A 15542-nucleotide genomic window follows, 5' to 3' on the forward strand; every position below is an offset into this window, starting at 1 on the left:
GATACCACCATACAGCTGTAGAGTTTGTTCAGATGCTCAAGGAATACAGTTGTTGTCAGCATTAAAGGCTGAGAATTACAACACTATTAAAACCTGAATCTGACTATCATACAGTTTCCTGCTGATCAGGATTTAAAATGTAACCTCATTCGAATGGTTTTCAGGAAGAAGATGCATGATTTTTGTCACCAACATTGCTGAAAATGTACACACAAAGATATTAATCTTTCTTTTATTGATTAGGCTGTTATGGCCATTGAGGACCTCCATGTCTGAATATAGTTGTTGTAATGCCTCTGGCTTGTTAGCTTCCTGCGCAGATTGTGAGATTTAAGGCAGACATCTGTTGATCCCTTGCAGGCGGCCTGCACATTTAATCCCTCGTGTCGAGGCGAGGGAAAACGCAACCCCCACCAGTAGCTGATAGTGTCTGTGTGACAGGTGCCCAACCCTCTCTGCTTCTTGGCACCTTGGGATCCTGTCCACATTTGTGCTAGAATATTGACCAAGTGAGTCGTTCGGTGCATAAACACTTTACTGAGCAGCTGCTCAAATTTAACTGCTTTGTGGCTTATTTCCATGTAAGATTTTTTATTTTTTTGTGCAAATCACGTAAAGCTTCGGTGCTGTGCATTTGTGTGGGAATGACAGCAGGCCGGAGGAAACCTGCGCGTCCCTTTTTGGCGCCATTTCACAGCTGTTGAGCTCAGTGCTGTGTACTCCATTGTCACTGTATCGTGTCCCATGAGACACTGTGCTGTTTTGGCATGAGCATGCGCATACAAGCCTGTGCTGAGAAGCAGAACATAACGTCCATTCACGTTGCTACATCACACATTCAATTCTGGGAAACAGAAGCTCTAGCAGTTTAATGGCTGCTTCAGACCCACGTGAAGGTATTGTGCTTGTTGAGGGAGAAACTTTATGATTCTGCTAGTCAAGTAACATCAGTTACATGTATTGACCTGAGAATATTGGGAAATAGAAATCGTACCCAGGCTGCTGTTTGGATTTTGCTTGGAACATGCACTAGAGTTTTTCCTTTGGCTGTGTTTGTGGGCTGTATGAATCTTACACAGTAAGGGCTGTATGAATATTAGACAGAGATATTTACAGACTGTTCAAATAAACCAGAACCAATTTTGGGCCTGCTGTATTTGACTTACTCTAATAGCATTTACTTCTATTCCTGCTCTCTGCCATGAGTGCTCTCTTGACTCCTTGAGATATTTCGATCTTGCCCTTAAACATCAGACGGCCTGCATGTTATGAACACACTGATCCTGCTATTTAAATGTTTGATACTGATGTAGAGTTCTGAGTCTTGCCTGATAACTGATACTGACATCTTCTTGGGTCTCACACACCGCTATTGGTGCTGTGGGGCACCAGTTCTTTTATTTATTTATTGGTATACCATAATGGAAAAGATAAGTCTATGAAATCAAGGAGCACAGAGTACACAAAGAAGTAAATAATAGGGATTAAAAGATGAAGTAATACAATAACTAGTTTAAAACTAGGTCATTAAAAAAACAAAAAACAATGCCCACAACCCAAAATGCACAGCATGTTTGGTTCATTAACTGCAGTTGGGACGATTCAGGGTCGAATCACCTTTCTTACTACAACTGAACTACTCTAGAGCTCTCTTCAAAAGGAACTGAGATCACTTCTCTCAGGAAGTCTTGGACCTGTTATTTTGGTCCACCTCTGAGTTTTCTTGCTGCGTTCACATCTGTCAAAACGAACTGTACCGAAGAGGTAAACGCACCACTCTCTGCCAGAGTGTGTTAATAATTTATAAAGTACATTGCTATTAGGCTTGTGGAAAGGATGCGTCCTGTATTCATGTGCAACACGCTTTTGCGACATTAAATGTTATTTAATCGGATCAGAAAATATGTCAGGTCTGATCTGATACCGATCCAGAATTGATCTCATGCAGATACTCAGTATTGGATCAGAAGTCTAGGGTAATATTAATTGTTTTGTTATTTCTAAATTAGGGCTACACAATACAGGCAAGGTCTCTAATCTAGCCTGTGTGTTGCTGTATTGATTGTAGTGCTATGTACTGTATATGTTGGTATTGGTAACTTGACCTGTGTATGACTCTCAATCAGTTGATGAAACCTGATTAAATGGAGTTGCTCATAGCATACACAAACCTAATCTGTCTTGTAGAAATGGAAAGTGCTTCTGAACATTCAAGAACTTGCATGTCCAGCTTCTGTGAGCTATCTGTCTGAAATTTTTCAGGAAATGTTGTGTAACTCTCCAGAATATTTCACTTTCTCTCTCTTTTTTTTTCCTGTCCCCCAGTATAGGTTTGTGTTTGTTGGCCTGGGAACACCCTTCACATGGTGAAATTTTTCTACTATACATAGTTCTGAAAACTATGTCCTTTCTTGAACTTCTATCACATACATTTTGACAGCTGGTTTCTGATTACAAATTGAACCGATTATGTTTATTTCTTAGGTGTAGCTAGCAGGGTTTTAGAAATCTTTTATGTAGACTGAGTTCTGGCACTTTACTCAACATCGACTTTGCAAGAATAGGAAAGAATAAAAAAGTGAATAAAACTGTTTCTATTTCATTTTGGTGAATTCTGCAGTGGTTCTTGAAAGTTTGTGAACCCATAAATATGACCTAAAACATAATCAGGTTTGCACCCAAGTCCTAAAAGTAGACAAAGTGAACCCAATTAATTAACCCATTATTACCCAATTAACCCAACTAATAAGACAAAAATATTATAATATTACATATCTGTGAGTGGCAAAAGTACATGAACCTCTAGGATTATCACTTTAATTGGAAGGTGAAATTAGAGTCGGGTGTTTTCAATCAATGGGATGACAATCAGGTGTGAGTGAGCATCGTGTTTTATTTAAAGAACAGGGATCTACTAAGCTCTGGTCTTCACAACACATGTTTGTGGAAGTGTATCATGGCACGAACAAAGGAGACTTTTGATGACCTCAGAAAGAGAGTTGTTGATGCTCATGAAGCTGGAAAAGGTTACACAATCATCTCCAAAGAGTTTGGACTCCACCAATCCACAGTCAGACAGATTGTGTACAAATGAAGGAAATTCAAGACCATTGTTACCATCCGCAGGAGTGGTCGACCAACAAAGATCACTCCAAGAGCAAGACGTGTAATAGTTTGCAAGGTTACAAAGGAAGTCAGGGTAACTTCTAAGCAACTAAAGGCCTCTCTCACATTGGCTAATGTTAATGTTCATGAGTTCACCATCAGGAGAACACTGAACAACAATAGTGTGCATGGCAGGATTGCAATGAGAAAGGCACTGTTCTCCAAAAAGAACATTGCAGAAGGCTATTGGAACAATATTTTGTGTACGAATGAGACCAAAATGTAATTTTTGTTTTAAATGAGAAGTGATCTGTTTGGAGAAAGGAAAACACTGCATTCCAGTATATGAACCTTATCCCATCTGTGAAACATGATGGTGGTAGTGTCATGGTTTAGGCCTGTTTTGCTGCATCTGGGCCAGGACGGCTTACCATCATTGATGGAATAATTAATTCAGAATTATACCAGCGAATTCTAAAGTAAAATGTCAGGACATCTGTCCATGTACTGAATCTCAAGAGAAAGTGGGTCATGCAGCAAGACAACAATCCTAAACACACAAGTCGTTCTACCAAAGAACGATTAAAGAAGAATAAAGGTAATGTTTCGGAATGACCAAGTCAAAGTGCTGACCTTAATCCAGTAGAAATGTTGTGGACAGACCTGAAGTAAGATGTTCATGTGAGGAAACCCACCAACATCCCAGAGTTGAAGCTGTTCTGTACTGAGGAATGGATTGCAGGACTGATCAACAGTTACCGGAAACATTTAGTTGCAGTTATTGCTGCACAAGGAGGTCACACCAGATACTGAAAGCAAAGGTTCACATACTTTTGCCACCCACAGATATGTAATATTAGTTCATTTTCCTCAATAAATAAATGACCAAGTATAATATTTTTGTCTTATTTGTTTAATTGGGTTCTCTTTATCTACTTTTCAGACTTGTGTGAAAATTTGATGATGTTTTAGCTCATATTTATGCAGAAATATAGAAATTTCTAAAGGGTTCGCAAAATTCAAGCACTACTATATTTATGATAAAAAAAAATATATTAAGTCGATGTGTCAAAACATATTTTGGTCAAAATCAGAGTTTCATATCCTTTTTAGTGGTTTCATGGCCTGAGTTCAGCCACAGAGATACTGATTGGTTTTCCCAGACCATCTCACACAATGATATGTGAGATTTCGTTGGATGTGTCCTAAACCCATTGTCCTCCCTGTCCTTCCCCTGTCCTCTGTGTAGCTTGTGCTATTCAGGCCCTCCTACTGACGCACCATTCAAATTAATAGCTTGTGAAGCCAGTCCAATCTTCAGCTGCCCTGACAATGATGTGAATAATTTCCGAACGCAGATTTGTGCTAAATCTGAAACCTTCTCAAAACATTTATGCTCCTAAACACACAGATGAGCATTTCTGTTGTATGATCATACTAAGTGACCCTGTTGCCATGGTGATAGACTGCCATGGTGCTGCACTGGTGACAGATGGAGGGGGTCACTGGGTGGAGGAGCGTGAGGGTGGACTCGGACTCCCTGACACTCACCCCCCACTCCTCCTTAGCGTAGTTTATGCTTTCTGAACTCACTGTGTGGTGGAGGAGAGCTTCTGGTTAACCTTTTCTCCCCAGTTCAGCCCTGATTAGACTAAAAGACTGCGACCTCAAGCTGAGAGAGCCTTTGACCAGCGTTTTTCACTCCCATGTTAGTATTGTTCTTTTCCAGCAGATCTAACAGAGTCACCTCTTCCAGGTCAGTAGCCTTGAGTCAGTGAAGTAGGCTGAATGATCAGAGGGTTTGGTTGTAGTGTATATTCTTTATAATGGCACAAATATGACAGAAATAATCACATCACATGTATCATGAGATTAAGGCTTTCTAAGAAAGTGCCAGTCCTATTCATGGGGAATATTCCTGCCTCATGCTCAGTATTCCCATGGTAGGCTCCAGATTCGCCCCTGCTAACAAGCGCTTACAGAAGACGAATGAACGAATGAACGTGTCAGCCAGTCTGTAGTGCCACTTTGTAAGAAAAACTCTGATTTCGTAACGATTTCTATTTAATTGTCTTACTTTCTTGAGAAATTTAAAGGCACTGACTTCCAGACTGGGTTTTGGAAAAATGACAGACGTTGTCAAAGTTCAAAAATAAAATCAGTCCTTTAGTTTCTTTTTGTTTACACAAAAAATATAATATCATATTTCTTTATTTTTATTATTATTTTTTAACTGTTCACAACATGTTTTTTTTTTCAACCTTTTAAAAATGATGAAAGTCTGCAAAGTTTTAAAATCAATCTGTTAAAAGTGTTTTAAATGTCTGGATTTTTTTAAATGATGAAATCTCAAGAATGCTGGTTATGAAACAAGAAACAAGGATTAAATATGAAACACTTGCTCAAAATAAATGTTTATGTCCAGTAAGCTACTTGCTAATGTAGGTAAGTTCAGTGCTGATGATAGATATGATACTTAACCTGAATAAAAATCAGAATGTGCTCACTCAGGCAGGTGCTTAACATTATGGTGTATATTATGATGCAGAGATTTAATGTGATACTGTTTGTGGTAGTAATTTCAGCTGCACCAATATAAAAGCGTGGAAATGTCTATTATGATATCATTTATCACAATATCAGTATCATATATTGTCAAATTTCCCAGAGATGGTATCAGTGATATCTAAGGCCCCGTTCACACCTGGCATTAACATCATGTGTCCTGTGTGATCAGATCAATCACAAAGAGACAGCCGAGACACATAGCTGTTCACACCTGGCATTGTGAATGAGTCTTCAGTGACAACCCATGATTGGATTTCATACATCCAATCATGGAAACCTCTGGAGAAAGGCTGTCACACACATTTATTATGCCAGTCTTCTGCAGCATTTATTTTCAGCATTTGTTTATTTAATCCTGAGGTCTACTGACGAAACTTAACAGTGAATGAGAGATAATACGATGAAGCTATGAACAGCAGCTGCTGACCACTTCCGATCCGATTAGCCAGCTGTGAACGAGGCTGTCGTTGCTGTCTCTAGTAGACTGTAATCTTATTGGATTTTGTTGTATGTTACAACTTCTGCTATATGTAACTCTGTTGGAATCTTCTTGTCTTGATCATTAGATTTAGTGAATATTTTCCACACTCTTAACACATTTGAGTCATATTCACAAATTCCCAAGCCCTTCATGAGCTCAGTTGGTGGTTAGGACAGGAAAGCAGTGGTCTGAGCTACTGAGCAAATGGGTTACATAAACTGTGTCTTTCAACACATGGCCATGTTAAGGTCCAGTTTACAGACTCATAACTAAGTGCAGGTACCATATTCTTTCAGCCTGGTATGATTGGATAATAATTAATTTTTCTCTTTTCTCAAGGTTAAACATTCATCAAATTCAAGTGCCAGGTGTGTCGTGTGACTGTATATTATGATGTATGAGTTTGCAATGAGATACTGTTTGTGTTGAATGCAAATCAAGGCAATTTCTCAATATGCATTCTTATGCGATCAGTACTCCAGAACGCAAGTACCGGGGACGCATGAAATTACCCGGATGTGTTCTTGATCTCGAGGATGCATCGGATGCAGACCTGAGCGCACCAAACCCACTTGAAGTCCCAGAAGTCATTGTGGCAAAACGATAGAGGATTATGGAAGCCTGATCCATACCTGTAGTTTTAACATCTTTTTAAGACCAATAATCTAAATAAATCAAAATATGCATCTAAAAAGAATGATTTTAATATATGATTTAAATTGATTATATATATATATATATATATATATATATATATATATATATATATAATATTATATGAGGTTGTTGAGAAGTCGAATTTAATCCTCAGAAGTATTTTAATGAAACTATGCTAGTTTCCATCCTGAGTTAACGGTAAACTCGTTAGCTTAGTTTTTAGTTAACGTGAGGTTGCAGAGAGCTTACTACATTAAAACATGCTTTAATTACATTTTGGTTAATCAGCCGGTTAACAGTAAATCTATTAACCAGCTGGAACATATTACTTAGGGAGCACTGAAGAGATGAGGACCCTGTCCCAGTACTAGAAATGTGCTGGGATGTCCACTGTACAACAGGAATCTCACAGCACATCTCAATTCTTGCAAAGATGTGTTCTATGTCCTCCTGTCCTTCAGAGTTTGTTCTTCTAAGGGAGACTAGCAAGACCGGTCTTTGTGAGAATGCAAGTTCTTTCTTAGAATTGAGAAACAGCCCAATCTTACACGCACACGCTCGATTGCTGTTGCACTGACTGACATCATAAATCCAGGCCAGAAAGCAAACAGTCCTGAAAATCTTGCACGTGTTTCTTTGAGATATCTGTTTGCTGTGTGCGGGTTGAGACGATGAGCAGTATGAACTTTGGAATTGGTAATAAATGGGGAAAAGCGTGTCAGTACTGCATGTCGAACATCTAATTTGAACCCATACTGCTTGACGCTACACCTGCTTTCACTTCTTAGTGAGCAACAAGTCCTCTCTGAGTGTCGTGTCCTTTGCAGCTATGTGTTTAACCCATTGTGTGCAGAGCTCAATTGCATTTGGGGGTTGGACTTTTTCTTAGAGAAGGATAAAGGAAAGGGAAGATATAGAGGAAAAAGGGAGCGCTGCAGCCACTTTGAAGGACTCTGTGGTTTCTCTATTTGGCCTCTCCCTCGCAGGACAAAGGGCCTTTATTTGGGACTGCAGCAGGGGTCTGATGGGATATGGGGGGGCAGCAGGGCCTTTTCATCTCCCCCTTCGACACAGGCAGGCTCACCAGCTGTCGGCTTAATGCCTCTCCCATGGCTTCCCTCAGCAAGACGGGCCGGTGACACGTGCTCGTGCTCTCTCTCTCTCTCTCTCTCTCTCTCTCTCTCTCTCTCTCTCTCTCTCTCTCTCTCTGACACACACACACACACTTGCACACATGGTTGGCTGGGGTTTAAAAAAGGCCCATTTGGAATTTTGCATTTACTGATTACATGCTTTTTAACAAATGCTTTATTTAAATGTTTTAAGCTTTTGGTGAAATTGTTGGAATTATCACCATACAGTTGCAATCAAACTTATTCAACCCCCATTGCAAATCAGGTTTATTGTTAAAATTGACAGACTTTCAGCTGTTTTCAATGAACAAATTAAACAAAAGCAATTGAAATAGTTCAACACAATGAAGTGGTTTCCACAAATTCAACTGAAAATGCAACTTATAATGACTTCTCCAGTTTCAAAATGATTCAGCCCCCTGAACAGAATCACTCACAACAGCACAAATATTCAAAACCGATGTTTTCTCAAGCACACCTGATGCAACCAATCAAGGGCTTCATTAGTTGCATCAGGTGTGCTTGAGCTGGAACACATGAAATACCTGAACTGGTTAGGGGCAGAAAATGAATGAAATACCTGGACGGGGAAGGAAAAGGAAACTGTCAACGGCTGCAACCAGATTTCTGAAAGGCAGGTTGTGGAAAAACCCTCAAGTGACTGCAAAAGACCTGCAGTGAGACTTGGTGGCAACAGACACTGAGGTTTCTGTAAGCACAGTAAGGTGTGTACTAAACACAGAAGGTTTCCATGCCAGACCTCCAAGACATACACTACTGCTGACCCAAAGCACAAGAAAAGTCAGCTCGAAATCATATAAATAAGCCACAGAAGTTTTGGGATAATGTTCTGTAGAGTGATGAAACAAAACTGGAAATTTTCGGCACGATGGATCAGCGGTATGTCTGGAGGAAGACGAATGAAGAAAAAACTCTGTCCACATGACCCAAGCATGGTGGTGGATTGGTGATGCTCTGGGGCTGCTTCGCATCCTCTGGCACAGCAAACATGCAGCGTTTGGAAGGCAAGATGGATTCATTTAAATATCAGGAAATCCTAGGAGAAAAGATCATGCCATCTGTGAGGAAGCTGAAGCTTGGGCTTCATTGGACCTTCCAGCAGGACAATGATCCCAAGCATACCTCAAATTCCACCAAGGCTTGGTTGCAGAAGTCGTCCTGGAAGATTCTACAGGGCCATCACAGTCACCTGACTTGAACCTCATAGAAAATCTTTGGTGGGATTTGAAGGCGGCGGTTGCAGCACGCCATTGCTCATAAGGAATGGGTTAAAATTTCTCAGGAACGCTGCCAGTAGCTATGCAAACAGCAAAACCGTGCTCAACTAAGTACCAAAGATGCTTGCCATGAAGGGGCTGAATACTTTTGAAACTGGAGAAGTCATTATAAGTTGAATTTTCAGTTGAATTTGGAAGAAACCACTTGAAGCATTCGTTGTGTTGAACTATTTCAATTGCTTTTGTTTGATTTGTTCATTGCAAACGGCTGAAAGTCTGTTCATTTTGACAATAAACCTGATTTGCAATGTGGGTTGAATAATTTTGATTGCAACTGTACATCTTGGACTGCAGACATAATTATTAAGAGTCTTATAAAGATGGCAGAGTAATTCTGTGGACTATTAATATTCTGCTGAAAATTCTAGGATTCAGATTCTTTTGGTTTTGGTTGTTGTTGCTTTTGACACTGTTGTGGAGGCATTTTATCAACCTAGACTTTTCTGTTATCAAGATACATCTGTAGAGTTACTCCTGCTGTGTGGTATTGGATATGATCAGCTGAGTTTTGGTACTAAATTCAGTTCAGATCTGAAATGGTTGCATACAAATGGTATCAAAATTCCCTCGTATGATTATTTGAGACTCTTCTTTTGCTTCATTTCCTTGGGGGTTTTTTCCCCCTCTAATATCACTGCAGCAATTAGCTCAGTGTGTAATACATGTGATCACTTGTAATTTGAGGCAGCAGGGCTGTTCCTGAGTCACCGAGGATGAAATAAAATCTTATTGTAAGCGTGTATGCATGTGTGTGAGTGAATAAATGGATTATGAAAACATTGCAATACGATTTGCAAGATATATTATTATTCCCCTAGTACTTCATTTTTTTCAGGAAAGAGTACAAATGTCAGAGTAATTCTAACTATTACAGATTATTATGCTGTGAACGTCTTTGTTAACTTTGCTAATGTGATATCAGAGTGACTTGATGCTATAATTACATTCCAACCATCAGATTGATAAGTAAGAAATAATACGTAACAGAACATGCTGTTAGAATTAAAAAAAAAAAAACATTTTTATTAAAGAACAACATATGCTTTTTGTCCATTTATAATGATATGTAATGTTGTGGAATGTGTACAAAAACACATTGTTGCTGTTATCACTTGGATTACAGTATATAACAGCTATAACCAGTCATTACGTCCCCCACCTCCTATTCTCTCTCTTGAAGTTAATAAGACAAAAAAATGCAGCTCGTCATGTTACAGAGAAACTGAGCAAAGCCCTCAGGTCTAAAGACGTTCTTATTTCTTTAAACTTAACACAGCAACTTTACCTCCGACTGTTAGCGCTGACGCTGGAGACTCCTTCCAAAACCGATCAGTAACCATCTCCTTACAGAAAACATCACTAACAGTGTATGTGGGGTGTCAACCATACAAATCTGTGTGTGAGTAGTTGCTATAGAAACGATAACATGTTGCAACCTGTACATTTAATATAAACCTGTGAATTACCTTGTAGCTAAAACTGCTGTCAGAACCCATTCAACAACACTTAGATTGAACTGTAATATGGATTCTAACCATTTTAGAAAATGATTTCCTGGGCAATGTGATGATCTCATTAGATTGCATCATTAGAATTTTTTTTAGATTATTGCTCCCTAATTGTAGCAGCTAGCTGATTGGATGTTTGGGTTTTGTTTTTTTTTCTTTTAAAATATTTTTGCCTTCTATTTTAAACACAAATATCTATGAAATTATTGTGGATGTTGTTGCCCCCCCCACCCCCCCACTGCTGACGTCTCTTTGGACAGGTGCCACTTAATCAAATCTAAATATCCCGTATTGTGAAAAGACCTTTCTAATATCATTCTTATATTACCACATTGCTCACCCCTATAGTCAAGTCAGTTTTATTCAGTTAGTGTAAGTAAGTTTTTAATATAACATTTATATTTGTTTTATGGATGGAAAACTCTGTGTTATCAGAAAAGGCAGCGCTTTAGCTGAATGCGAGTGAACCGGAGGCTACAGCAGGTGTGCAGCCGCAAACAGTCAGCAGGTGCACGAACGCCACACAAACAGAATAATCTAAATGGAGCAAGATGTTTACAACTTTTAGGGAACGTCTGTTCTGCAGATGGCTGAATTTGAATGATCTATTTAACTGTTTGTTTTTTCTGCTGGAAGTGTGTGAGGTTTTACAAGCTTTGCATGGCTTTTTTTTTTTAATCTGTTTAGAAATAGTGTCACGTTTGACGAGTGACATTCATGATAAGCCATAAACTTAAATAGTTTACATTAGAAGATAAATGTCTAGGACATAAATTTGCTTGCAAACACACTAGCTGTAGTAGTGGAGTATAACTTGTTAAACAAAGGGCTGAGTGGTAGATCAGTGGTTAAGGCATTGTACTACTGGTCAGAAGGTTGTGAGTTCAAGTCCCAGCACCCCCAAGCTGTCACTGCTGGGTGCTTGAGCAAGGCCCTTAACCCTCGACTGCTCAGGTGTATAAATGAGATAAATGTAAGTCGCTCTGGATAAGGGCGTCAACCAAACGCCATAAATGTAAACATGATATTGTAGCCATATTGTCCACCTCTGAAGGTTTATTTCTGTTTAATACTGTTCACAACTCATTCATTTCTCCCTACATTAATTATCTTCATTCTGTGATCATTACCTGTATTACTATGTATGTGAGGAGATTTGGGAAAACCCATCGGACGTGGCTATGCCTCAATTCTTCAAATTTTGGAGAATTGTTTTTGTGCCGTTATTTGTTTTTCACCTGAATGGGTTTTTAATCTTGCCTTGCTATCTTCCTGTAGAGATCGGGTTCTGTAAAGAACCACTTTAAGAAACATAGGCATGAAACAGTCTGCCTAAAGATATTTAAAACCTTGCTAGCTAAATGTGATTTCCTCATGATTTAGCCAAGTTTTTAGATAGCTACATAAGGTAATCGGTTCAGTTTGTAATCATATACTAGGGCTGAGCGATATGGACAGAAATGTCATACCTTGGTCCTTTTACCAAATAGTTCGATAACAGTATGACTGTGGGTTCACACTTGATGTTTGAAGTGACAGTTGAACGTGGTATAATTATTTTATAACAAAAGCATTTGGAAAATGCAAATACCTTGAAAAATATTTTTATTAAGCCCAGTGATGGAACACAAAAAAATAAACAATGTTTGTATTAGGTTAAATAAATAGGCTAAATTAAAATAAACAATATTGAAAGAGTTAAATGCATTTTCTGTTTTCTGGGGTGGTGGCAAAATATTCCACTTGTTGAACTCTGGATTAACACATGTCTTATTGAAGGGGAAGGTTTTGGCATCTTTGATTTCTTTCTGCCTTTTAGAAGTAGACATGTACAGCATTATGCTACTGAATGCATTCAGAATTCACACTTGCTTAGGTTTTGGAAAGGATGTGTGGTCTGGCCCTGTCAAAGGGATCTCTTCATACAATGCTTTGTGGTGTTGCTTAGGGTGATGGAAAAGGTTTGATGCGCGGCCTTTCTGCGTTACCTCGCTCTCTTCTACATCCTCCTAAAACCCAAAATACCTCCAAAAAACAGAGGACCCTTATGTTTTCTGAACTAAACCTGTACTAAATATAGCTAATTTTCCCCACTCACTTTCCTCAAAGCATTTGCACGCACTTCATCCTCACTCAATCAAGGCGATGTTTGTGATTGACTAGCTTTCACTGTACATGCTGGGGGTACATGACCTATGGTGCTGTATATGATTTAAAAAGGCTGCTCATAAAACTACTATCTATATCAATACCGTATGTGTTCATACTGCAGTATAGATATGTAAATAGTATATCTTTCAGCTTTATTATATACCAGCTGTCAAAATGGTGCTCCTTCATGACAGTTGGAATAAACTTCTTTTTTTCTTCTTCTTCTTTTCAGGTGACCATTATTCATACTTGGTCATCTACCGATTCCCATGCACTAGCCAGATCCTGTTTCCTCCAACTACCACATTTTTTTCGAACTGCTGCTCATGCTACGTCACAGTGCAATGCAACTCACCTAAAAGAAAGCTCTATCAACCCTCTTCTAAATATATGAGCTCGCAGAAGCCCATGATTGATTATTTGTCACTCTGATTGACAAGAAAAAGAGAGTATGCCATCCCTCCCTTCCATCTCTTGGACTCCCTGCCACGGATGAGTGTGGCATCACTGGGATTCGAAGTCACTATAGCCCAACGATATGGCAAACACTTTTCTCTTGTGTCACTTGGAAATGTCAGAATGAGTAACTTTAATAGAAACATATATCAGTTTTCATTTCAGTCTGCATTTTTTTTAGAACTATATATAGGAGACAATGTCAAAATTTCACTGTATGAAGGGTTTTCCCAGGCCACCGCACATCATATATCATTACATACATCTCTTATCATCATGTACGCTCAATATTTGATTAGATATTCAAGGAAATCAGCTTTTTGGAATTCTGCACTGATCTTTAGGAAAAGATGTCCCTCTTTTCAGACAAATGTATGATCTTAGCACCAGCACATCATGGTTATATTTACGTGCACAAACCCATACCATGTAAGATATTGGAGTTGATGACTTATAATTAGTGTCATACACACAGCGATATGAGAGAAGGACACAGAGTGCACCCTTATATGCTACAGTAATATGACATGCTTATTAACATTCTTAAATATCTTACTGTGACCGGTGCATGCAAATGAAATTCATTTGCAGATTCTTGCTATAAAAATGTTAAATGTTGAAGAAGGGAGACCGTTAGGCTTGAACACACATCTGGCTGCGTTCTTTTCCTTGCTTGATTTGACACATCTGTGTTTTGTGCTATAAGTAGTATACATCAACACTGTACCGACACACGGCCTATGTAATCTCTCTCTCTGTCACACACACACATACACTCATGCATACAGACCTGTTTATACACGTGTGCATTATAGACACGCTTTCTCTTCTGACACTCTTTTCTCGTTCCTCAGTATTATTGCTAGAGTTATGATCAGTAAGTGTGTTGCATATCTATACCACTTGATGCTCACACCCACCTTCTCCTGATTTGTGTTTTTGTTTTTGTGTCTACAGGAGGCTGGACATTTTGGAGAGCTGGAAAACTGGTGACTAGTTGAAGGAGCTCATTGCTATCTCCTATATGATGGCCAACGCAGTGAGTAATGATGCACTCTCTTTATATGTGATGTGTTCAAATCATCGTGCTGTGTGTAAATTGGGTTTTGTCATTCATTCATTTGTTCGTTCATTCATTCATTCATCTTCCATAAATGCTTTATTGTGGTCAGGGTCATGCGGTTGATATCCCAGGAACAAGCTGGGAATACACCCAGCATGGGACACCAGTCCATTCACATACTCATTCACACGTTCATTCACACCTTTGGGCAGTTTGGTATAGCCAGTCCCTCTTCCAGCATGTTTTTTGGAGGTGGGAGGAAACCGGAGAACCCACACAGAAACTCGGCACAGATAGTAACCTGAGCTCAGGATTGGGGACCCTGTAACGTTACACGCTGTTCCACTGTGGAGTTAGGTCAGTGTTAGATTTAACAGCTTGTTTGTCTTTTCACAATAGAAGTTCTCACATGTAAGTCATTTGGTAATTATCAGGTTTAGTGTTGAACTGCAGCAGTTTTAATACATTTAATAAATTGAACTGTTTTAGTAATTAAAATCCATTTATACAGCTATGACTGTATTTCTAACATGCAGCTGTTCCTTCATAGGGGCATGGGAACAATTACTAACATTATTCTAATGAGCATAATTATTACGCTAGCTGCACTTAATAAAAGTTTATTAAGTTTAACAGTTTATTCATTTCAGTTCTGTTATAGTTTGCTAATTCCTTTTCTCCTAGAAGGTCAAAGATTTTACCACAAACTAATGTTGTTGTCGAAAGAAAAGTGTCGCTAATGTTACCAAACAAGTAAGTGGTATGACGTCATCGCTCTCCAGCTATAAAGTATTATCATACATATACAGATCAGCAAACATCAGTCCACAGTCTATCTAGCACTGTGCATGACCGCAGTGTCATCCTCTTGCCTCGCTTCATGCCAGAGCAGTGAAGAAAATACCACGGCATGCATCTGACTTCCTCTGTATAGCTGTCTTTCCAAAGCAAGCGTGCCATTATGGTGGGTGGGGGTATTTTTTGCCTCATTTTTATTTGTTGAATAAAATGACTTTACATTTCATCATATATTTGATGTAGAAGGGAGAATTGTTTCGTTTTCATTATGAAAAAGATTGTACACCAACATTTTTGACTGGATTTCATTGATAAATATTCATG

General features: G+C 38.9%; 1 protein-coding gene across 4 annotated transcripts in view; it reads left to right on the top strand.

Annotated features, from left to right (window-relative positions):
* The window catches only part of tfdp2 (transcription factor Dp-2), a 39971-nt gene that overhangs the window by 2906 nt on the left and 21523 nt on the right, over positions 1-15542 (top strand). For 2 of the 4 annotated variants that reach the window (XM_017490743.3, XM_047161540.2), the window contains exon 2: positions 14315-14396. In XM_017490743.3, coding sequence (XP_017346232.1) covers positions 14382-14396 — 15 coding nt within the window. In that variant the 5' untranslated portion in view covers positions 14315-14381. Of the gene's footprint in view, positions 1-778; positions 897-14006; positions 14235-14314; positions 14397-15542 lie in introns of those variants that run through there. The other 2 variants (XM_047161539.2, XM_017490744.3) reach the window with 2 other exon arrangements.

Source organism: Ictalurus punctatus, chromosome 17 (genome assembly GCF_001660625.3).
Source record: "Ictalurus punctatus breed USDA103 chromosome 17, Coco_2.0, whole genome shotgun sequence".
NCBI lineage: Eukaryota > Metazoa > Chordata > Actinopteri > Siluriformes > Ictaluridae > Ictalurus > Ictalurus punctatus.